This window comes from Acipenser ruthenus, chromosome 60 (assembly GCF_902713425.1).
Source record: "Acipenser ruthenus chromosome 60, fAciRut3.2 maternal haplotype, whole genome shotgun sequence".
NCBI lineage: Eukaryota > Metazoa > Chordata > Actinopteri > Acipenseriformes > Acipenseridae > Acipenser > Acipenser ruthenus.
In genome coordinates, this window is record NC_081248.1 from 1,324,491 (window position 1) to 1,349,975 (window position 25,485).

Below are 25,485 nucleotides of genomic sequence, written 5' to 3' on the forward strand. Positions count from 1 at the left end.
TGCTGTCGCCTCTATTTCAGTGGACAAGCCAAAGCCTGTCCTGACCCGGGAGCCTGCAGGAGAGATATTTGAAGGAGACACAGTGACTCTGAGCTGTGTGGTTAGGGGGGGCTCTGGTGGCTGGAGATATCGCTGGTACAAAGGCAGTCAGCACAGTACTCCAGTGTACCAGACTAACAGCAGCAGTAAAACTGGAGCCGGATACACAATCAGTGCTGCTGCTCTGAATCACAGTGGAGAGTACTGGTGTCGAGCTGAAAGAGGGAGAAACCCATTTAACTCAGACTACAGCAGTGCTGTCAATATAGAAGTATCAGGTGAGTAACTGAAATGAGTGTGAGGAGTAATCTTTTGGTACAACTCAATTGTTACTACAGTCATCTCTTGATTATCCAGGGTAATGGGGGGGACTGGTTGCACAGATAAAACAAAAACACGGATAAGGCCAATTATAATAAAACTCATTCAAAGTTTATACTTAGTCTATAGTTTTTTAAAGTAGTCAGTCATGCTTGTTTGTCTCGTTGATTGGCTTTCCTTTTTTCTAATATTTGTTTGTAGCACTCTCAGAAATAGTTTGTCATTCAAGGATGTGTCATACTGCTGCTCAACATAATCAAGCAGAGTTTCAACACACCCGAGGGCTGTACTGTGAGAAACGCAATGCTGCAGAATCAGGTTATCCCCCTCCTCCCCTTCACTTTCACTGGACTCGGTGGTCTGTCCTTGGACACGCTTCACAATGTCTTCATCAGTAAGCAACTCGTATCCAGCTTCATCACGATCGCTATTCAGCCACTCCTCAATATTTTCAGCATCGACATTTTCACCTCCTCCTATTTTCTGCACAATTTCTCCAAGGCTTTCTGCTGAGATTTCTTCCTCTCCGATTTCTGTCTCATTACTTTGCTCTGGTAATATTTTTCTCCATGATGTGATCATCGTAACTGGTTTCACTTCATTCCATACTCGAGCCACTTCATGAATTGCATCCAGAACTGTCAGCTTCTTCAAAAAAGATTTTCAATCATTTCCTTCATTAACATGCTTTTCTAACAGTCCAACTCGATAATTCCTCTTGACGCATGCAATCACTCCCAGGTCCATAGGCTGTATCACAGAAGTCACGTTTGGTGGTAAATATTTTACAATGATGTTGCCATCTTCGGATTTGAGAAAACTTTCATGAGAATGAGAAGGGGCATTATCCAGCAGCAGGACAGCCTTTTCTAAGTCAAGCCTTTTGACTGTAGGTGCTCTCGAACCTGTGGAACAAACTACTTACTAAACCATTCTTTAAAAATGTCACAATCCATCCATGCCGATTTCTGAATAAAATAATCCACCGGCATATTAGAGGCTTTGGTCCCTTTAAATTAGCGTGGTTTTTTCACTTTGCCAATTACACAAACTTTAAGTTTATGTGAGCCGGTCACATTTGCACAACACATAAGTGTTAGCCTCTCTTTACTAGACTTATGGTCTGGGGCATGTCGTTTGGCTAGGTCTTTGTCGGTAAACATTTCCAATAGAATCCGGTTTTGTCGGCTTTGTAAATTTGTTCTCATTAGAACCCTTCTTTTTCAATTAATTTTATGAAATTCTCATGAAAGTGATCAGCAGCTGACTGATCAGTGCTTAACTTTTCCCCTTGAATGCAGGTCTCGCGGATGCCGTGTTGTTTTTTAAACCGAGTTAGCAATCCAGAGAAAGCATTGAAATCGCCCTCCATCCCCAGTGCATCAAAAAAAACTTGACTTGTTTAGCACAAATTAGTCCAGACACTGGCGTACAACTCTTTACTGGATGAGCCATTCCAACATTGCTGTGTCCAAATCCTCATCCTCAAAGACAAACTACTCGTGTAAGAAATCAACTTCTCCTTGTTCTGTTTTTAAATCATGAACTGTGTGTTCACCAATTCCATATTCAACTGAAAGTTGCTTTAAAGTGCTACCTTTTTCTAGCTTCTCAAGTATTTCAATTTTTTTCCAATCGTCAAAACCACACGTTTAAAGAGCACATGAGGCCAGTTTTTTGTCCTTGTGATGTGATGTGAGTTGTTGTGAACAGGCTGGCTGTAGGGGTGACGTCAGGCCAGAAAGAAACACAGACAGACAGTAGTGGCAGGTGAAACTGAGACGCTGCGGCGCTCAGTGTTTTAATGAAACAAATAAAGGATTTAAACAAAAACAGCACACGGCATGTGATGCCAAAATAAACAGACAGATAACCAAAACGAACAGACACTAACACACAGGGATGAACACTAAACAAACAAGTACCATGCTGGTCCTCCAGCATGACATAGCAATTGATTATTATTTAAGTTACTCTCCTCACTCTCTCCTGTTCTTTCGCCCTGAACACACAACCCCAAGTGAGTGAAACGGGATTCAATTACTAATTAATTATTCACTTGAATCCCAGCACGTGAACTAATTCTGTACAATCCTGTGCTCACAGATTATTAAATACTTTAAATGCACGTGAAGTGATAGTGCAATCCCCGTGCCTAATACAACTATACATTTTAAATCAGTCGTGCTACACAGACCCATTTATATCCCGTGCAGCAATATCTATACACCAACATTAACACACAAATGCAGTGAAATTGGATCCGGATACACAATCAGTGCTGCTGCTCTGTCCCACAGTGGAGAGTACTGCTGTGGAGCTGGACGGGGCAGGAACACGTTTTACTCACAATACAGCCCAGATGTTCAGATACAAGTTTAAGATGAGTGACTGAACTGAGCCTGTAAGAAAGATGGAAGCCAACCATAGAGAAAAATAATTTAAAAAATCTCAGTATTAGAGCAAAGGAAAACTACTTTGTAGCTCTATTTCTTTTCAATAAAAAATAGATATGAAGAAGAAACAACGTTATTTGACTGATTATTTACTGCTTTTAATTAATTTCATTTTAAAGAGCAAATGATGTTTATCATTAAAGGCCTCTTTCTCTCTGTTTACTTAGAGCTGTTCAGCACATCCACTCTGACAGTGCTACCTGATGCCTCAGTGTGGGAGGGAGAGGCTGTGACTCTGCAGTGTGGGGCTCACATAAATAAACACGACACACAGCTGCAGTACCGCTATATCAAAGACAATGTGAATCTGAGTGGAGCTCGATCACGGGATCCATACTCAATCCCAGCGGCAGAGCTAAAAGACACAGGGAGCTACCAGTGTGAGGTGGAGGCAGCAGGGATGGGGGTGAAGAAAAGGAGTGATTCTGTGAGGCTTTTTGTGAAAGGTGAGTCGAGATATTCATTGTTAACAAAACATGGAATGATGTTGCTCTCTTTAATAACCTCTGTATTAGAAACTTTAAATTATCTTAAATCACAGCAAAACTACAACAGAGTAGTTGGCCACTATGCACTGTATTAACTAGCCTTCAGCAAGTATTGTGCATGTGTTTGTGTTTTTTCACACAGCTGTTTAGCAATCCAACTGTGGAGCTTTTTCACAAAATCCATGCTTTCATATTTTTCACTCTTTGGGTCTGATTCATGTACCGATGGTAAAACTGGAGTTAAGACTGGAGGTGTGCTATTAACACTCCTCCAAACTTTACTACTTGCTTCCGCTGTAATTCACGAATGCCCTGATGAGAAATTCCACGGATCAGCTCTCTCACAGATAAATCATTTGCATGAACACCACCCTTTTTACCATGATAGTGGGACTCTTACCTCAGTATCTCCTTCAAATGAATTGTCACATGCTAATATCTACAGTACAGCTGGCTGTAGGCACAGGATAATATAGCTTGTACTTAAAAAGCTTTTGCTTTAACTAACAATGGCTCAAACACAGAGCCCATTTTAACATTCATGCTCAAATTTAAGTTTGTTACATGAGTTACTTACAAAGAGTCGTATTTTTGTTACTTTCAAGCTACAGCAATGTGAATTACATGCAGTGTATGATTTTCTGTGACAAATCATTGGTTTAGTGAGATTAAAAATATACATTTTTGGTTTTATCCTTGCATGTGAGGCACAGAGAAAATGTATGGCTGAGATATTAGCATTCACACAATCCCCGATTTTAGTTAAAGTGATTAAAGTTTTACACTACAATTAAAACTTTTTTCAGTTGTACTACCTGTACAGTATATTAACCTTTTGAAATGAGTGGATATAAGCAGATAATGTTTCATTAACTCAATTTATCAGATACGTTGATAATAAAGGAATGAAGAACTATTATTTTCTTTATAAATATTTATTTTGAGAAAATAATCAAATAGTGTCCATTATTGCTTATAAAGATTATTATAGTATATTCACCAACTAATTAGAAGCAAAAATACCAGTCAGCGACTTATGACCACACCCTGTTACTTTATAACTCTCACTGTCTGCTTATATATGTATTACATTCCCACATATAGATTGTAACGGCGTCAAGCTCTAGGGTGCCAGATAGTAATAAATATCCTATCAAATTATTTAACTTAACCACATTACCAGGACCAGAAAACCCATTATCCTATTCAAGTCCTATATAGTCAACCAGAGTAAAAGGGGACTATTAATTAATTGAATAACCAAACAAGTTGCTTATGAGGTAAAATATATATATATATTTAGATGGCTCCAGCTTTAAGTCCATTTACCTAAAATAATGAAACCAAATTACAAGCAAAAATAAAAAAACAAGAAACAAAACATGTACAGAACAAAATATTAATTAACCAAACATAAAACAAAAATAACAGTTAATTGCTATGGTAGTAACAAACAGTACAAGACAATGAAAAGCTTTTCATCCCTATTGGAAACCTGCTTTAAATACGGTCCTTCCAAGAGACAAACTAATTTTACCATCGTGTTACCAAAGACACCTCTTTAGTAATCAACGCCAGTGGTTGCGGGAATAAACCCTCACGAGCCAATTTACACTATTAAACTGCAAGCCGGGTTTCAATAGTCTCAGCGAACACACACAACGCAATATACATACCCAACAACTAATCAACAAAGCAAAAGTTAATTAACAATTTACTAAAATAAGACAGAAACAAAACACACCAGTATACTATAAAGCAATATTTAAAATGATTTACTGGTCAAAACAAAACAAATAAATAAATAGAAGAAAAATAATAAAGTAAGGAAAATAACACACGAGTCTGTAACACACAAGGCTTGGCGGTAATACTATAGCAGTTCTGATAGACAGAGTAATGTTCATTTAATATGCTGCAAGTCAGTTATATTCGAATTATTTTCTCTTCCTTACAGGGACTGTATTGGATATTTAACCAGTCACAAAAATGTCAATTTCCCTTTAGCAATCGAAACAACGATGCGGGAATCCTTTCAATGACCTAAAACCAAACTACCTAATTTCAAAGCTGTACGACCTGTTCCGCTGGAACAAACAGGTTAGTTAACCTTGTTTGTTCATCTGGCCTCCGGCACGTAGTTTGTTCCAAATACTTGGCAAGTAGTTTAGTTAACGTTTTCCTCATGCAGCCGCTGATAATACAGAAAACTTTTCCCTTTCAAATTGTTTCGTTCAAACACACCAACACAGTCACAGCCCTCAGCTCCAAACTTCCTGATGACATCACACAATGCCTTCCATCCCAGACTGCATAGCAAACAGGAACCGCCAACCTCCATACAGCACCCGTAGTGACCTCCAGCAAGCCTCCTCAACAAGCTAATTGTTCAGCTTTTATACGCAAGTGGTTCTCTGTTAAACGTACAGTATCGATATGTCATGTTTGCCACAAGATTCTGTGAAATCTCTCAGTTGAACTGGGAATACTCAATTTTTGTCTTGCAGTCGATGCAGGGTATGAGTAAATCGTCTGTGGTTCCACTTGCGTCAGAGGGCTGACCTACAGTAGAGTTTTTCTGTATTCCTGGTCAGACAAACCCCGTCTCGCTCAGTATATAGGAAATCTTGTTGTAAATTTGACCTGTACCGACAGGTCAAATGAGAAGCAGGTGCCTCCAGGCTTGCTATCTCTTATTTATTCAGAGGCCTATTCCAGGCTCAGGAATTCGGGAGGGCCTATCTCTCCCCATCTTCTCAATATCTTTTTCCGTGGTCTTCTGTCTGTTACAATCTAGGGAAGTACAGTCTTCTGTCCCACCATATCAAGAGGCATCACCTTCTCTTCTTGTGCCGTAATCACCTGAAAAACAAAACACAAGCCATCCCATACAAATGTTTGCCATTTTAAGCTCTGCCACTAAAATCTCCATCGTCTTTGATAAGCACCCTCTAACAAAATCAATAATTCACATTGCAGATCAGCAGGTGGCAGAGATGCTTTAATATCACCAAGTCACCAAACTTTTCTTCACGACCTTTAACCAACTGCAGCTGGGGTTGGAATCTGTCCCCCACTATTTTTGTGGCAGGCTGTCTGTGGATATGCTGGGAAGGTGTGTCTCATGCCACCGCCTCTCGTTCTCCCCTAGGGAGCAGCATCCACAGCCTTCTTACCACGTACACCTAGCGAGGTCCCCCCACCAAGCATCTTGTAACCAGCCATGGTGCGCTGAGGGAGGACGGATCTCCACCACCCCTTCTCCCTCCAGTTCAGTTCCATTCAGAAAGTGGCTCACCATGACAAAGTCACTGCCATTCTCAGAACAATTTCCCTATGTAGTGCTCATCCAGGATGTCAGGCCGTCTTCCTGACAACAGAAGGGCGCCGTTATTAAAAGCATCTCTGTCTGTTCACTAGGTAGCCAGACAGTCACTCCTATAAATGAGAAGGCTATCCAGAAAGAATTTCATACACACTTACTATGCCAACTCTATAAGTAACCTTAAATACAATAAGTATATATTTAATTTGAATGGCTGGGATTTAAATATAGAATTATCAACACCAAAGTAGTTAGATAAATAAATGCACTCTCAAATCTCTATTACAGTATATAATGTAGGCAGGCAATTTAGGTAGCAAATACAATCATAAGCAACATCAAACCAGTATTATTAAGTTAGTCTATTTAATATCAGGCAACTAGCAACATCAAGTATTGAACAAGGGCTCAACTGGGTATGTCCACAAATCCACCCAAAGTTCACTACTGCAGAGATATTTACTTTCCTGTTGAAAGCCCTGTATACAAAATGAGCAGGAGAGAGAGAGAGGGATAGAGAGAGAAATAAAATGAGATGTCAATACTTCACTCTAAAACTTAATGGATGTGTGGCAATCAACTAGCAGTAAACAGTTGTCAGCTAATTTTGTCCTCTGACAAAGCATCAATATCAAGTACTAAGCTAATTCAAACTGGAAACAATTACAGTCAGTCTCCAAACTGCCCTGAATACAAACTTTTTAAAAGCTATACACATGCGGACCACAATCTCGATCCGAAGAGGGAAGAAACCATCTGGGTCAAACCTGCAGAGCCGCCAGCTGCATGACCAAACCACTCTGCAAAGTCTCCTCTCTTCCAGTGATTGGACACAGCCGGTTTATGTAGGATTCAATGAAGACAATTAAACTATTTTAAACCACTTAATAGTCAATTAGGCAATCAGTTAAGATTAACAGTGCAGTGCAGCAGTGCACACCACACACAAGTGCAATCATACAGTATATTACCAACTAAACAAACTAAAATATAAATATGCATTATAAACATTACCAAGATTAAATAGTGATATTGTGAACAAATACACATTTGTTGAAAACGCCACATACCAGAAACCACACTTGACTACAGTTTCTGTGTTTCCACAGAGCTGTTTAGCAACCCGATGAAGGACCTTGTTCACCAAATCCATACTTAACTTTTTTTTTACTCTGTTTTAGTTCATGTACTGTATGTATGATTGTATTTTCTTGTGTTTCTCCAGAGCTGTTTAGGAAACCCACTCTGACATTCACCCCTGTGAGTCCAGAGTGGGAGGGAGAGGCTGTGACTCTGCAGTGTGGGGTTCAGATAAATAAACAGGGCACACAGCTGCAGTACCGCTATATCAAAGACAATGGGGATCTGATTGGAGCTGGATCACAGGATCAGCACTCAATCCCAGCGGCAGGGCTGAGAGACACAGGGAGCTACCAGTGTGAGGTGGAGGCAGCAGGGACGGGGATGAAGAAAAGGAGTGATTCTGTGAGGCTTTCTCTGAAAGGTGAGTCATTTTAGAGAGGGGTTAAAGAGTTATAATGAAAAAAAATGATGGGTGTGCCTGTGGTTCAGATTTAACATATTCAGAATTTACTTCCTCTTTTATTGCAACCTGGATGTTTAATGCCATTGCTGGTGTAAAATTTTAACGCTGCCCACTGACATTATTAGTTGCTCTTGTAAACAGTGGCTGCTGGTGACCTCTGAGTCAGTGGACACAAGTACAGGGGAGGCATAAGTACAGGGGAGGCACAAGTACAGGGGAGGCACAAGTACAGGGGAGGCACAAGTACAGGGGAGGGGGGAGGGGGGAGGGGGGGATTTTTAAAACTTTTCTTCACATAATGTGCAATGTATCTATTTTTCCCCTTACCCATAGCATTCTAAGGTCATCAGTAATCTCTTGTTCAGTATTATTAGCCTTACAGAAATTGGGATTTTTACTGTGATTTCTAACATGATTTTCAGCTTTATTAACAAATTAACATTGACAGGGAGTTAAAGTAAAAACACATTCATAAATAAGTTAGGGCCCAATGAAATCACTTTTATTATTTTCTGATTTCAGTTTTTACCGTTTTAAAAAATGTAATTAAGTTGATTTATTTGAACTTATGTACACCGCAGGCGCAGCGAACAACACAAAAGTGTAACTCTAGTACAGGCTTCTGTTTCTTCCATTCGGTTTGAGTTAGTCTGCTTTTGAGTAAGAGTCCGTTTTTTATTGAATTGTATTGAAAAAATAGTATTGTTAACAGGTTTTAAAAATGGGTTGTTTAAGATAAAGAAACACAGTTTTTTCTTTTTCCACTACAACAAAACAAATTATTGTTTTTTGTTTCTCTGTATTTGTCATCGGTCATTACAGTAAAAAAATAAAAAATAAAAAAAAACCTACAACGGGGAGCTAACTGACTTACTTGCAACTTTAAATTTGATTTTCCAGTTGTAAAAGTCCTTGTTGAAATTCTGAAAGGCTGTTTCTATATAGTGAGGTAACATTGCTTACAGTGAAAAAAACACACAGTACTTTGCGTCTTGTCTTAAGTTACCATAGCAACAACCAGCAACATTTTGTTTAGTTTTTTAGCCAAGAGGGGGCGGGAGGATGTGGGTCGGGTAACTCCTCCAATTAAAACCCGTGCTTAGATCACGTGATCTGCCACTGCTAACACTGTGTTTAATGGGAGAAGGGAGCTTAGGTTTACATTTTTTTTCTTACATTTTAGCCACTAAAAGTATTTTATTTTATTCAAATTGATTATATTATAATGGTATATATATATATATATATATATATATATATATATATATATATATATAACACGGCTTGGAAAAATAACAACCTCTGATTGGATAAACAGCATCACATGACCGTGTGTATATATAGCGTATAGCACGGCTTGCATACTAATGAGCCGCTTCACACTGAATAAATCACTATGCACCACTGCATTCTAAATTCCATGACAAACTGACATTTTATTTGTTATTAGTCACAAAACCACAGCCAAAAATGAGTGGCATTTCACCTATTTCCTTTAATATATTTAGGGATGAAACTCCACATAACTGGTACAAGACCAGCTTTCTGAGTGAAGACTGCAGTGCACCTGAAAAAATAAAATAAGTGCACCAGCAAGAGTAAACACATAACAGTAGATGAGGACCAGCTGAATGATATAGAAGAAAACAAAGATGGACATTTAAGCAGTATAAAGCAATTCGGGGCGTGCGGTTCCAATGATATATACCACTTCTGGGGTGGTTAAAGTTATATATATATATTTGTTTATTTGTTAAGTTGATGAGGCTCTGCCTCCCTTGCCTCCTCTAAGGAGCCTCCATTGCTTGTAAATGTTTTGGTAGCTGTGTGAGTCAAAACAGAGATAAAGAAAAAGAGAGAACTGTGTGATCCCAAGGTTACTGCAATAACTTCAGAAATAAATAAAACAAACTGGGATACAACAAAAGTCTGGAACTCTATTGAAAAGCTGTTGGATTGAAAGTTTCTTGGTGGGTCAAATTTTATAATAAAAAAAAACGTTGGTGTTGATCTGTCAGCTAGTATTTACGTGATTTAAGTGTTGCTACTTATGCTCTGAAAGGGAAAGGTGCACACTAATTATATCATCTTTATATTTCTCCAGAGCTGCCCCAGCCTACAATCACCCTGGAGCCTCCATTCCCAGAGATATTCACCGGGGAGACAGTCACTCTGAGGTGTGGGGTTGAGGGGGGTTCTGCTGGCTGGAAATATCTCTGGTACAAAGACAGTGAGGACACTCCAGTGCTCCAGACTGCTGGCCGCAGTATAACTGGTGACAGCTACACAATCACTGCAGCTGCTGTATCTGACCAGGGCCAGTACTGGTGTCGAGGACAGAGAGGAGATCAGCCACTCTACTCACATCTCAGTGATAAAGTAATATTAACTGTGTCTGGTGAGTTTACTCAGCTTAATGCAGACTCTTCATAGACAGTTACACTGACCATATGAGTGTTTTCATATTTCAACAGGCAGTTATACATTTTTCAATGATTTTATTAACCCAGATTAATGCAGAGCAGTGCAGTTGAAATATGAAGCATTCTGTTTAAATGTAATTAATTGCAGTAAAATCTGTTGTTCGGAAAACTTCTTGAAGGATCCCAGGGTGTCAGCTTCAACAACATTACTGGGGAGTTGGTTCCAGACTCTCACAATTCTCTGTGTAAAAAAATTGCCTCCTATTTTCTGTTCTGATTGCCCCTTTATCTAATTTCCATTTGTGACCCCTGGTCCTTGTTTCTTTTTTCATGTCAAAAAAGTCCCCTGGGTCGACATTGTTTATACCTTTTAGGATTTTGAATGTTTGAATCAGATCGTCGCGTAGTCTTCTTTGTACAAGACTGAATAGATTCAATTCTTTTAGCCTGTCTGCATACAACATGCCTTTTAAACCCGGAATGATTCTGGTCGCTCTTCTTTGCACTCTTTCTAGAGCGGCAATATCCGTTTTGTAACGAAGTGACCAGAACTAAACACAATATTCTAGGTGAGGTCTTACTAATGCATTGTAAAGTTTTAACATTACTTCTCTTGATTTAAATTCAACACTTCTCACAATATATCCGAGCATCTTGTTGGCCTTTTTTATAGCTTCCCCACATTGTCTAGATGAAGACATTTCTGAGTCAACATAAACTCCTAAGTCTTCTTCAATTTCAGTATCTCCCATATGATATTTATAATGCAGATTTTTATTGCCTGCGTGCAATACTTGACACTTTTCTCTATTAAATGTCATTTGCCATGTGTCTGCCCAGTTCTGAATGCTGTCTAAATAATTTTGAATGACCTTTGCTGCTGCAACAGTGTTTGCCACTCCTCCTATTTTTGTGTTGTCTCCAAATTTAACAAGCTTGCTTACTATACCAGAATCGAAATCATTAATGTAGATTAGAAATAGCAGAGGACCTAAAACTGATCCCTGTGGTACACCACTGGTTACCTCGCTCCATTTTGAGGTTTCTCCTCTAATCAGTACTTTCTGTTTTCTACATGTTAACCACTCCCTAATCCATGTGCATGCATTTCCTTGAATCCCTACTGCGTTCAGTTTGAGAATTAATCTTTTATGCGGGACTTTGTCAAAAACTTTCTGGAAATCTAAATAAACCATGTTGTATGCTTTGCAATTATCCATTGTCAATGTTGCATCCTCAAAAAAGTCAAGCAGGTTAGTTAGACGTCAGGCTTATTGGTCTGTAGTTACCTGGTTCGGTTTTGTCTCCCTTTTTGCGTTTACAATTTTCCAGTCTGTCGGTACAACCCCTGTGTCAATAGACTGTTTAAAAGGCATGTCATATGCAGACAGGCTAAAAGAATTGAATCTATTCAGTCTTGAACAAAGAAGACTATGCGGTGATCTGATTCAAACATTCAAAATCCTAAAAGGTATAGAAAATGTCGACCCAGGGGACTTCTTTGACCTGAAAAAAGAAACAAGGACCAGGGGTCACAAATGGAGATTAGATAAAGGGGCATTCAGAACAGAAAATAGGAGGCATTTTTTTACACAGAGAATTGTGAGGGTCTGGAACCAACTCCCCAGTAATGTTGTTGAAGCTGACACCCTGGGATCCTTCAAGAAGCTGCTTGATGAGATTCTGGGATCAATGAGCTACTAACAACCAAACAAACAAGATTGGCTGAATAGCCTCCTCTCGTTTGTAAACTTTCTTATGTTCTTATGTTCTTATGATCTTGGTTAACGGTTTGTAAATAACTTCTTTCATTTCTTTGAGTACTATTGGGAGGATCTCATCCGGCCCAGGGGATTTGTTTATTTTAAGAGCTCCTAGTCCCTTTAACACTTCTGGCTCTGTTATGCTAAAGTTATTTAAAACTGGATAGGAACAGGTTGACATGTCGGGCATGTTGTCCGTGTCCTCCTTTGTAAAAACCTTTGAAAAGTAATCATTTAATATATTTGCTATTTTTTTTTCTTCATCTATGATTTTGCCATTTGTGTCTCTTAGACATTTAACCTCCTCTTTGAATGTTCTCTTGCTGTTATAATATTTGAAAAACATTTTGGAATTGGTTTTCGCCCCCTTAGCAATATTGAATTTTTATCTCTATCTTGGCCTTCCTAACTTCCTTTTTGACTTGTGTTTGCAGTTCTGTGTAATTTGTTTTGGTCCCTTTTAAAAGTTAAAGCTTTTTGAATAGGTTGTATTAATGTGCATCATTCGGTTTACCCAACGATACAGTACTGTGCAAAAGTTTTAGGCAGGTGTGAAAAAATGCTGTAAAGTAAGAATGCTTTCAAAAATAGACATGTTAATAGTTTATATTTATCAATTAACAAAATGCAGTGAGTGAACAGAAGAAAAATCTACATCAAATCAATATTTGGTGTGACCACCCTTTGCCTTCAAAACAGCATCATCTTCTAGGTACACTTGCACACAGTTTTTGAAAGAACTCGGCAGGTAGGTTGGCCCAAACATCTTGGAGAACTAACCACAGTTCTTCTGTGGATTTAGGCAGCCTCAGTTGCTTCTCTCTCTTCATGTAATCCCAGACAGACTTGATGATGTTGAGATCAGGGCTCTGTGGGGACCATACCATCACTTCCATGACTCCTTGTTCTTCTTTACGTTGAAGATAGTTCTTAATGACTTTCGCTGTATGTTTGGGGTCGTTGTCATGCTGCAGAATAAATTTGGGGCCAATCAGATGCCTCCCTGATGGTATTGCATGATGGATAAGTATCTGCCTGTACTTCTCAGCATTGAGGAGACCATTAATTCTGACCAAATCCCCAACTCCATTTGCAGAAATGCAGCCCCAAACTTGCAAGGAACCTCCACCATGCTTCACTGTTGCCTGCAGACACTCATTCGTGTACCGCTGTCCAGCCCTTCAGCGAACAAACTGCCTTCTGCTACAGCCAAATATTTCAAATTTTGACTCATCAGTCCAGAGCACCTGCTGCCATTTTTCTGCACCCCAGTTCCTGTGTTTTCGTGCATAGTTGAGTCGCTTGGCCTTGTTTCCACATCGGAGGTATTGTAGCACTGTTGCTACATATGTGGGTGTAATTTTCTCTCACCTGTCTCTTTAAGTAAAGGCAGTAGCCTGGCCAGGCCAACCTATAAAAACTACATTTCCCAGTATCCATTTCTTTCTTTCTTTCACCCCATTGGTCCATTCAAAATTTCAACCACCAATCCTCTCACACAGTCAATCTTCACCTGTCTCTTATTTCTCTGATTGTGGGGGGTTGGGAGTGTGTTTTTTTCCTGTAGCTAGCACCTTGGTGAGAGAGTCTGTCTACTTTTTGAAACCTAATCTTTATACTGTTAGCTAGATATTATTCTTTAGCCTTTGTTTTTCTTTTTGTCTGCTGCTTTAGTTTATTGTCTAGTTACTGTTTTTTGCTTAATTAGGTGGGGTAGTTTCTTTTGTGTTTTTTGCTGGAGTGTGTGGTTGTATGTTTTTGTGCATCTGTTCTGGACTGTTTGCAACCTCAGTTTTCATCAAACATCCATTTCATCGCTCTCAATGTTTTTCATCTCCTGAAGACCTCTACATCATTGTTCACATTAACTGGATTTCCATACCGGTTTGGTGAGCTCTTTCCATTGACTGTGTCATCGTGTTTGTTTTTTTTCTTTTGTTACTTTTTGGGACTTCATTACTATTTTGTTGATCTATATTTTGTGTTGCATTGTTTATTCATTCTGTATATTAATCATCCTCCGTGTCAGTAATTGTTAAATTGTTGTGGTTATATTCTTAAGCTCTACTGTGTATCTTCATTTATAATCTGTTTTCCTGGGTTTGTTTGCACTATATTCTCTTCCTTGTCACTCTGTCCCTAATTGAGTTGTTTTCTTCTGTAATTGTTTAGTCTTATTCTTTTTGTCAAGCTTTGTGTTCCTTGGAATAAACCAGTGTTTGTGTAGTTAAATTGACACATTGTGACGACCCTGTTTTACTGTCAGTCACCCTTACTGACTTATTTAGTTTTAATTATTTGGCCAGTAGTATCTCCTAAGGGAGGACAGTACAGTTGCCTATCAACTGTGTAGGGTGACCGTTACAGTATGGCTTTTTGGCCGCAAATCTTCCATGAAGGCCACTTCTGACCAGACTTCTCCGGACAGTAGATGGGTGTACCAGGGTCCCACTGTTTTCTGCCAATCCTGAGCTGATGGCACTGCTGGACATCTTCCGATTGCGAAGGGAAGTAAGCATGATGTGTCTTTCATCTGCTGCAGTAAGTTTCCTTGGCCGACCACTGCGTCTACGGTCCTCAGCGTTGCCTGTTTCTTTGTGCTTCTTCAAAAGAGCTTGGACAGCACATCTGGAAACCCCTGTCTGCCTTGAAATTTCTGCCTGGGAGAGACCTTGCTGATGCAGTATAACTACCTTGTGTCTTGTTGCTGTGCTCAGTCTTGCCATGGTGTATGACTTTTGACAGTAAACTGTCTTCAGCAACCTCACCTCGTTAGCTGAGTTTGGCTGTTCCTCATCCAGTTTTATTCCTCCTGCACAGCTGTTTCTGTTTCAGTTAATGATTGTGTTTCAACCTACATATTGAATTGATGATCGTTAGCACCTGTTTGGTATAATTGTTTAATCATACACCTGACTATATGCCTACAAAATCCCTGACTTTGTGCAAGTGTACCTAGAAGAATTGATGCTGTTTTGAAGGCAAAGGGTGGTCACACCAAATATGGATTTGATTTAGATTTTTCTTCTGTTCACTCACTTTGCATTTAGTTAATTGATAAATATAATCTATTAACATGTCTATTTTTGAAAGCATTCTTACTTTACAGCATTTTTTCACACCTGCCTAAAACTTTTGCACAGTACTGAAGGGGGTTAGAAACTAATGCAGACATTGGAAAACTGTTTGTTTTTAAGGTCTTTAATGTACTGTAATCATCCCTCTACATATATAAATGTAGCACCTGCCCACGGAGACAGATCGTGGCAAGCGCCACGGAATACACAAAAAGTACAGCCTGACTACGCCACCGACACCCGATACGCATGCCCGCGTCAGTGACACACTGTCGCGGGAGGTGAAAAGCGCTCAGTGCCTACTGGCGCTGGTGTATAACACCTGTAACATGTTAAACCAGCGCTCAGTGCCGCACCGCCGCGGACCAGCAGACCATTGCAAGCCAGTAAGCCAATATAGAAAGTGTCACATGACAATTGTTTGTGTGGTGTTTTAGCTTGCTGAAATCATCTTTAGAAACTTTATTTTTATTTTTGATGGCTCACATTGTAAGTGATATTCTGGAAGACGAGACTCCCTTTTCAAAGCACGTAGAAACAACCAATCAGCAGCGACAGTGCTTCCCGGCAGCTTTTGTCGAAATTCTCTTTTTATATTTATTTTCTGTTAACATTAGTTTATGGATAATCTTGTTTCCTTTTAAACCAATTAAATTGTTACAAAAAAAGACTATTCTATAGTCCATTCATTTTAATTCCATACATGGTCTTGTACTAGTGCTCAAATATACACTCCCTTTTTTCTTTATATATTTACCCGAAACCTCGCTTAATATAATTTTAGGAAATGACATGTCAGCACTGTGCTTGCATCCAGAGCGCGTCTGCCGATGAAAATAAAAATACTGCTAAAAACAAAACAATATTCGGTTCAACAGAGATAGTTAGTAACTTAAAAACAAATAAGCTAAGTGCTCCGTGTCTGTCTGTACAGTTTGAAATTTGAATGCGCCGCCCCTGCTAGCTCTGCGACGCTCAGCCAATAGGCAGGGACGGGATGTTGAAAAGAATTGTGGGAAATGTCGTTTTAAGACCTTGAAATATACCTTTGCTTCTATGCCTGATCCCACATTGAGTGTGATGAGTAATCTTTTGGTACAACTAAATTGTTGCTACAGCCACTTCATGAATTGCATCCAGAACTGTCAGCTTCTTCCAAAAAGATTTTCAATCATTTCCTTCATTAACATGCTTTTCTAACAGTCCAACTCGATAATTCCTCTTGACGCATGCAATCACTCCCTGGTCCATAGGCTGTATCACAGAAGTCACGTTTGGTGGTAAATATTTTACAATGATGTTGCCATCTTCGGATTTGAGAAAACTTTCATGAGAATGAGAAGGGTCATTATCCAGCAGCAGGACAGCCTTTTCCAAGTCAAGCCTTTTGACTGGAGGTGCTCTCGAACCCGTGGAACAAACCTTTTACTAAACCATTCTTTAAAAATGTCACAATCCATCCACGCCGATTTCTGAATAAAATAATCCACCGGCATATTAGAGGCTTCTGTTCCTTTAAATGAGCGTGGTTTTTTCACTTTGCCAATTACACAAAGTTTATGTGAGCCAGTTACATTTGCACGATCCATTTTCCAATCGTCAAAACCACACGTTTACGTTTATTCGCAGCCATGTTTGCATTCACAATGGCACTGAGTGACTGACATTGCTCTACCGCGCATGGGTACTGTTATGTATATCATTTTTTTCAGCTGGCACGGATCCGCAAACCGGATAATCCACCCTCGGATGATCGAGAGTTGACTGTGTTATAGATGGCAGAATAGGAAAGAGCACATGAAGCCAGTTTTTTTTTGTCCTTGTGATGTGATGTAAATGGTGTGTTGCACAAAGCGAATGTCCAGACAGTATTCAAAAACAGGCAGGGAACTCCAGTACCCCAGACTAACAGCAGCAGTGGAACTGGAGCCGGATACTCAATCAGTCCTGCTGCTCTGCCCCACAGGGGAGAGTACTGGTGTGGAGCTGGACGGGGCAGGAACACATTTTACTCACAATACAGCCCAGGTGTCCAGATACAAGTTTGAGGTGACTGACTGAACTGAGCCTGTAAGAAAGATGGAAGCCAACCATACAGAATTAATTTAAAAAAATCTCAGTATTAGAGCAAAGGAAAACTAATTTGTAGCTCTATTTCCTTTAAATTAAAAATAGATATGACAAAGAAACAAAGTTATTTGATTATTTACTGCTTTTAATTAATTTCATTTTAAAGAGCAAATTATGTTTGTCATTAAAGGCCACTTTCTCTCTCTGTTTACTTAGAGCTGTTTAGCACACCCACTCTAACAGTGCTACCTGGTGCCTCAGCGTGGGAGGGAGAGACTGTGACTCTGCAGTGTGGGTCTCAGATATATAAACATGGCACACAGCTGCAGTACCGCTATATCAAAGACAATTGGAATGTGAGAGGAGCTGGATCACAGGATCATCGCTCAATCCCAGCGGCAGAGCCGAGAGACACAGGGAGCTACCAGTGTGAGGTGGAGGCAGCAGGGACGGGGCTGAAGAAAAGGAGTGATTCTGTGTGGCTTTCTGTGAGAGGTGAGTCAAAAGATATTCATTCTTAAAAAACATGGAATGATGTTGCTCTCTTTAATAACCTCTGTATTAGAAACTTTAAATGATCTTAAATCACAGCAAAATTACAACAGAGTAGTTGGCCACTATGCACTGTATTAACTAGCCTTCAGCAAGTATTGTGCATGTGTTTGTGTGTTTTCACACAGCTGTTTAGCAATCCAACTGTGGAGCTTTTTCACAAAATCCATGCTTTCATATTTTTTACTCTTTGGGCCTGATTCATGTACCGATGGTAAAACTGGAGTTAAGACTGGAGGTGTGCTATTAACACTCCTCCAAACTTTACTACTTGCTTCCGCTGTAATTCACGAATGCCCTGATGACAGATTCCATGGATCAGCTCTCTCACAGTTGAATCATTTGTGTGAACACCACCCTTTTTACCATGATAGTGGGACTCTTACCTCAGTATCTCCTTCAAATGAATTGTCACATGCTAATATCTACAGTACAGCTGGCTGTAGGCACAGGATAATATAGCTTGTACTTAAAAAGCTTTTGCTTTAACTAACAATGGCTCAAACACAGAGCCAATTTTAACATTCATGCTCAAATTTAAGTTTGTTACATGAGTTACTTACAAAGAGTTGTGTTTTTGTTACTTTCGAGCTACAGCAATGTAAATTACATGCAGTGTAACTTTCTGTGACAAATTATTTGTTCACTGAGATTAAAAATATACATGTTTGGTTTTTCCTTGCATGGGAGGCACAGAGAAAATGTTTGGCTGGGATATTAGCATTCACACAATCCCTGATTTTAGTTAAAGTGATTGCAGGTTCACACTACAATTAATACTTTTTTCAGTTGTACTACCTGTACACTATATTGACCTTTTAGGGTCGTGATCGTGTAACCACGATAAAAACACACTTTGTTTATTTGGCTTACTGGGCCACCATACGTTACAGTGCAGGTTGCACACGCATATCATTGGATAGGGAGGGATATCCACGGATTTCACAGCCTGATTGTTTTATTGTTTTTGTCGTGTGTTGTCACTGAGATGGGCATTTAATTTTTAAAGGGTGGAGACATTTTACAGCAGCACACAGAAACAATACAGACACAGGAATTACAGCTGAGAAAAAAAAAACAGGAAAACACTGTAAATCTGATGTATTTGACTTAGTTATATTAGAACATTTATTCTGTCTCATGTGTTTTAATATATATGTTTTTACAAACATTTATAAATATCAAGAAATGAGTGGATATAAGCAGATAGTGTTTCATAAACTACATATATCAGGTACGTTGATAATAAAGGAATGAAGAACTATTCTTTTCTTTATTTATTTTATGAAAATAATCAGGTAGTGTCCATTATTGCCTATAAAGTCCCTGAGAATAAACATTTATTATGTAATTGCAATCACTCAGGTGAAACACTGTCTTGTAATTTGACCAAACATTAATCTTTTTCAACAAAACTTTCAGGAAGTATTTTAAGGTCCCTCAGGTCATAGAATAACACTTTTTTTATAGATGAATCTCTAAGCAGAATATATAATAATTAAAAAATACTGTATAAAACTGAGTGACCAATTACCAGCAAAAAAAAATCCCAAAATTATTAAGTAGACATTCCGATTTGGATGAAGAACAATTAAATGAACTGGAAGATATCAAAACAGAAATAAATGCAAAAAAAACGCTTTTTATACTCACTCACCCCGACCTTGTTTATGAAAAGGCCTCTTTCTCTCTCTGTTTCCTTAGAGTTGTTTACCAGCCCTGCTCTGACAGTGATGCCTGATGCCTCAGTGTGGGAGGGAGAGACTGTGACTCTGCAGTGTGGGGCTCAGATAAATAAACGGGGCACACAGCTGAAGTACCGCTATAGCAAAGACAATGGGGATCTGAGTGGAGCTGGATCACGGGATCCATACTCAATCCCAGCGGCAGTTCCGAGAGACACAGGGAGCTACCAGTGTGAGGTGGAGGCAGCAGGGATGGGGGTGAAGAAAATGAGTGATTCTGTGTCACTGACTGTGAGAGGTGAGTCAAAAGATATTCATTGTTAAAAAACATGGAATGATGTTGCTCTCTTTAATAACCTCTGTATTAGAAACTTTAAATTATCTTAAATCACAGCAAAATTACAACAGAGTAGTTGGCCACTATGCACTGTATTAACTAGCCTTCAGCAAGTATTGTGCATGTGTTTGTGTGTTTTCACACAGCTGTTTAGCAATCCAACTGTGGAGCTTTTTCACAAAATCCATACTTTCATATTTTTTTACTCTTCGGGCCTGATTCATGTACCGATGGTAAAACTGGAGTTAAGACTAGAGGTGTGCTATTAACACTCCTCCAAACTTTACTACTTGCTTCCGCTGTAATTCACGAATGCCCTGATGACAGATTCCACGGATCAGCTCTCTCACAGTTAAATCATTTGCGTGAACACCACCCTTTTTTACCATGATAGTGGGACTCTTACCTCAGTATCTCCTTCAAATGAATTGTCACAGTACAGCTAATATCTACAGTACAGCTGGCTGTAAGCACAGGATAATATAGCTTGTTGTGGCAGAGCAGGGCTCTGCCCTTGTAAATATTGGCAGGGATGGGGTTAAATTCTCCTCCCTGCCCAGGTTTATTGTGTCGGGTGGGAGTATTTAACAGTCAATCAGCACCCAGCCACCTGACATAAAAGGAGGCCTCAGCCCCTCAGTAGGGAGAGGTAGCTGAGGAAGCAAGTGTGTTTGTTCTTTGTGTGCTGTTTTTTTGTTAATTTGGCAAGCCAGTGAAGGCAAAGCTCAGCCTGGAAGCCTTATTTCTGTAAGTTTTTACTTTGTGTTTATTGTTTGTGTTTAAGAACCTTTTTGTTTGGCCCTCGTGTCTGTTTATTTTGTGTCTTTTTTTTAAATAAAAGTCTTTTGTTTGAACTGCAGTCTGTCTCTGGGCCTCATCCCTTGCGCCATCCTGTCACATGTGGTGTTAGAAGAGGGATATAGCACCTCCAGGAGGTTCAGAGCAGTACTGCAGGACTTTTTTTTGTGAATAGTGAATTTTTTTTGTGAGCGTTGAAAAAAAAAAGAAAAGAGGATGGGAGGAAAAAGGAGGAAGAGCTGCAAGAGGCAGCAGCAACAGCTGCCACCGGGGGACATCGGCCCAATCTACATAGTAGATGAGTGGTGCCCTGGTTGTGGGGAGTTTGAGCACACAGTGGCCATCTGCCCCAACCAAACAGAGGTGAGGAGAAGGAGGCAGAGAGGAAGGAAGACATGGGATGGAGGAGTGGTGCACCCACTGCATGCAGTACGGGCATGAGGAGCACCTCTGCCTGGAGGTCTTACAGGACACAGACCTGGAGTGGGAAGAGCCCGAACGTTCTGCACCTGAGTGGGAGGACGACTTGCTGCTCCCACCTCCACTAGCAGAGGGAGAATACCTGCTGGTGCCACCTCCTCCGCCGTGGGAGGACTGTGTGTCGCTCCCACCTCCGCCAGCAGAGGGAGAGTACCTGCTGGTTCCGCCTCCATCACCGCCACCAGCAGAGGGAGCATGCCTGCGGGTTTCCCCGCTGCTACCATCCTGAGAGTCAGAGGGGGTGGAGCTGCCGTCCCGAGAGTCAGAGGGGGTGGAGCTGCCGTCCCGAGAGTCAGAGGGGGTGGAGCTGCCGTCCCGAGAGTCAGAGGGGGTGGAGCTGCCGTCCCGAGAGTCAGAGGGGGTGGAGCTGCCGTCCCGAGAGTCAGAGGGGGTGGAGCTGCCGTCCCGAGAGCCAGAGGAGGTGGAGCTGCCGTCCCGAGAGCCAGAGGGGGTGGAGCCGCCGTCCCGTGAGCCAGGGGTGGAGCCGCCGTCCCGAGAGCCAGAGGGGGTGGAGCCGCCGTCCCGAGAGCCAGAGGGGGTGGAGCCGCCGTCCCGAGAGCCAGAGGGGGTGGAGCCGCCGTCCCGAGAGCCGGAGGGGGTGGAGGGGGTGGAGAGGGGCTGCCGTTCCCGCCTCCGCCACCAGAGGTGCCACCAGCACTGCTCCTGCTGGAGGGTCCAGGTTCCCTGCCAGCGTTCACGTGCTTTGAATTTCCTGGGCCCCCGCGATTGAAGAAAGCTTGGGGGATCCGACATCAATCCCGCCCACCACCGCCCACTGAAATAGCCCACCCGAGAGACATAAGGGGACTCTTGGGGGGAGGGCTTGGGTTCAAAGGGGAGGTGGGAGTATTTAACAATCAATTAGCACCCAGCCACCTGACATAAAAGGAGGCCTCAGCTCCTCGTAGGGAGAGGTAGCTGAGGTTTTTCTTTGTGTGCTGTTTTTTTGTTAATTTGGCAAGCCAGTGAAGGCAAAGCTCAGCCTGGAAGCCTTATTTCTGTAAGTTTTTACTTTGTGTTTATTGTTTTTGTTTAAGAACCTTTTTGTTTGGCCCTCGTGTCTGTTTATTTTGTGTCTTTTATTTAATAAAAGTCTTTTGTTTGAACTGCAGTATGTCTCTGGTCCTCATCCCTTGCGCCATCCTGTCACACTTGTACGTAAAAAGCTTTTGCTTTAACTAACACTGGCTCAAAAACAGAGCCCATTTTAACATTCATGCTCAAATTTAAGTTTGTTACATGAGTTACTTACAAAGAGTTGTATTTCTGTTCCTTTCGAGCTACAGCAATGTGAATTACATGCAGTGTATGATTTTCTGTGACAAATCATTGGTTTAGTGAGATTAAAAATATACATTTTTGTTTTTTCCTTGCATGCGAGGCACAGAGAAAATGTTTGGCTGGGATATTAGCATTCACACAATCCCTGATTTTAGTTAAAGTGATTACAGTTTCACACTACAATTAATACTTTTTTCAGTTGCACTACCTGTACAGTATATTAACCTTTTAGGGCCGTGATCGTGTAACCATGATAAAAAACGCACTTCGTTTATTTGGCTTACTGGGCCACCATACTTTACAGTGCAGGTTGCACACGCACATCATTGGATAGGGGAGGGATATCCAAGGATTTCACAGCCTGATTGTTTTATGGTTTTTGTCGTGTGTTGTCACTGAGATGGGCATTTAATTTTTAAAGGGTGGAGACATTTTACAGCAGCATGCATAAACAAAACAGAACACAGTAATTACAGCTGAGAAAAAAAACAGGAAAACACTGTAAATCTGATGTATTTGACTTAGTTATATTAGAATATTTATTCTGTATCATGTGTTTTAATATATATGTTTTTACAACATTTATAAATATCAAGAAATGAGTGGATATAAGCAGATAATGTTTCATAAACTAAATTTATCAGGTGTGTTAATAATAAAGGAATGAAGAACTATTATTTTCTTTACGAATATTTATTTTGAGAAAATAATCAAGTAGTGTCCATTATTGCCTATAAAGATTATTATTGTATATTCCCCAACTAATTAGAAGCAAAAATACCAGTCAGAAAAATTCAAATTAGCATACAAATTGTGGGTGGCAACAGGTCTGAAGTTGTGCACGGTATTTATTCTATTGACAACAAGTGAAGGAGCTTACTTACTGGTGGTGGCAGGGATACAAATATGAGAGACAGATAAAAGAAAAAATGCTGAAATAATTTAGTTTCAGTTTAAAATAATATTTTGTTATCTGCTTGTCCTACAACAATGTGAAGCCTACAATGCACCAGCGCGGTTTGTTTGTGCTGTATTACATGTAGGATAGACACCAAGAAAAGCCTGCAGGTATACATTTGATTTTACTACTGTACTGTATCTATATTTGTACATAATATAATGTGTACAAACAAATTAATGTTATTTTAATATGCCCTCATATTTATTAGGCTAGTGTGTGTGTGTGTATATATATATATATATATATATATATATATACAGTGCCTATAGAAAGACTACACCCCCTTGAACTCTTTTTACATTTTGTTGTGTCAGTGCCTCAGTGTTTCATGCATTTAAATGAAGATTTTTTTCCACTTATCTACACACCATACACACTGTTAAGGAGAAAAAAAGTTATATATTAAAAATACAAAACTGAAAAATCATAATTGGATAAGTCTCCACCCCCCTAAGTTAATACCTGGTGGAAGCACCTTTGGCAGCAATTACAGCTGTGAGTCTGTTAGGATAGGTCTCTACCAACTTTGCACACCTAGATTTGGCAGTATTTGACCATTCTTCTTTACAAAACTGTTCAAGCTCTGTCAAGTTCCTTGGGGAGCGTAGTGTTTCAGTGTTGTACAGTGACCTCCAAAATTATTGGCACCCTTGTTTTCAGTACTTTGTGCACCCTCCCCTTGCAAGGATAACGGCATTGAGTCTTTTTCTATAATGTTTAATGAGATTGGAGAACATATTGGGAAGGATCTTAGACCAATCCTCCATACAGAATCTTTCCAGATCCTTGATATCCTTCGGTCTGCGCTTATGGACTGCCCTCTTCAATTGAAACCACAGGTTTTCAATGGGGTTCAAGTCCGGAGACTGAGATGGCCATTGCAAAATGTTTATTTTGTGGTCAATTAACCATTTCTTTGTGGATTTTGATGTGTGCTTGGGGTCATTGTCTTGCTGGAAGGTCCACTTGCGGCCAAGTTTCAGCCTCCTGGCAGAGGCAACCAGGTTTTTGGCTAAAATGTCCTGGTACTGCGTAGAGTTCATGATGCCGTTGACCTTAAGAAGGACCCCAGGACCAGTGGAAGAAAAACCCATAACATCAAAGATCCACCACCATATTTTACAGTATGTATGAGGTTCTTTTCTGCACACGCATCCTTCTTTCGATGCCAAACCCACCACTGATGTGCATCGCCAAAGAGCTCTATTTTCGTCTCATCTGACCTTAGCACCCGGTTCCAATCGAAGTGCCAATGCCATTTAGCAAACTCCAGGCGCTTACGTTTGTTTGTTGCTCTCAGTAAAGGTTTTTTTCTGGCAACCCTTCCAAATAGCCTATTGGCATGGAGGTGGTGTCTAATTGTATATTTGGAGGCTTGGTGACCCCAAGATGCAACCAAGTTCTGTAATTCTTCAACTGTGGCCCTTGGATTTCCCTTTGCCTCCCACTCCATCTGCCTCACTGTGCGTGGGGGCAAGATACACTTGCGTCCTCTACCAGGCAAGTTTACCACTGTTCCAGTGGTTTTAAACTTCTTAATTATTGCCCTAATAGTGGTAAGTGGTATATTTAGTTTTTTAGCTATTGTTTGTACCCATTGCCTGAAGGTCAACAGCCATTTGTCTCTTTTCATTTGTGAGTTCTTTGCCTTTCCCCAGTGCTTAATTTGTAAATCGGGAGGTCCCGGAATACATAGTGAGCGCGAGAGGGGGGGGTGTTCCGGGGGGCTCTGAGGTACCGGAACGCATGAGAAAAAAAAGTGACAAACACAATGTAGCCAGACAGTGTAACTATAACCTGTGTTAAGTGACAAACACAATGTAGCCAGACAATGTAACTATAACCTGTGTTAAGGTGTCATCTTTAGCCTTGGCTACAATGCT

General features: G+C 40.3%; 1 protein-coding gene across 1 annotated transcript in view; it reads left to right on the forward strand.

The window, feature by feature from the left end:
* The window catches only part of LOC131725070 (Fc receptor-like protein 5), a 178,718-nt gene that overhangs the window by 127,137 nt on the left and 26,096 nt on the right, over positions 1–25,485 (forward strand). The window contains exons 13-15 of the mRNA XM_059018552.1: positions 10,280–10,573; positions 17,725–18,003; positions 19,765–20,043. Coding sequence (XP_058874535.1) covers positions 10,280–10,573; positions 17,725–18,003; positions 19,765–20,043 — 852 coding nt within the window. The remainder of the gene's footprint in view (positions 1–10,279; positions 10,574–17,724; positions 18,004–19,764; positions 20,044–25,485) is intronic.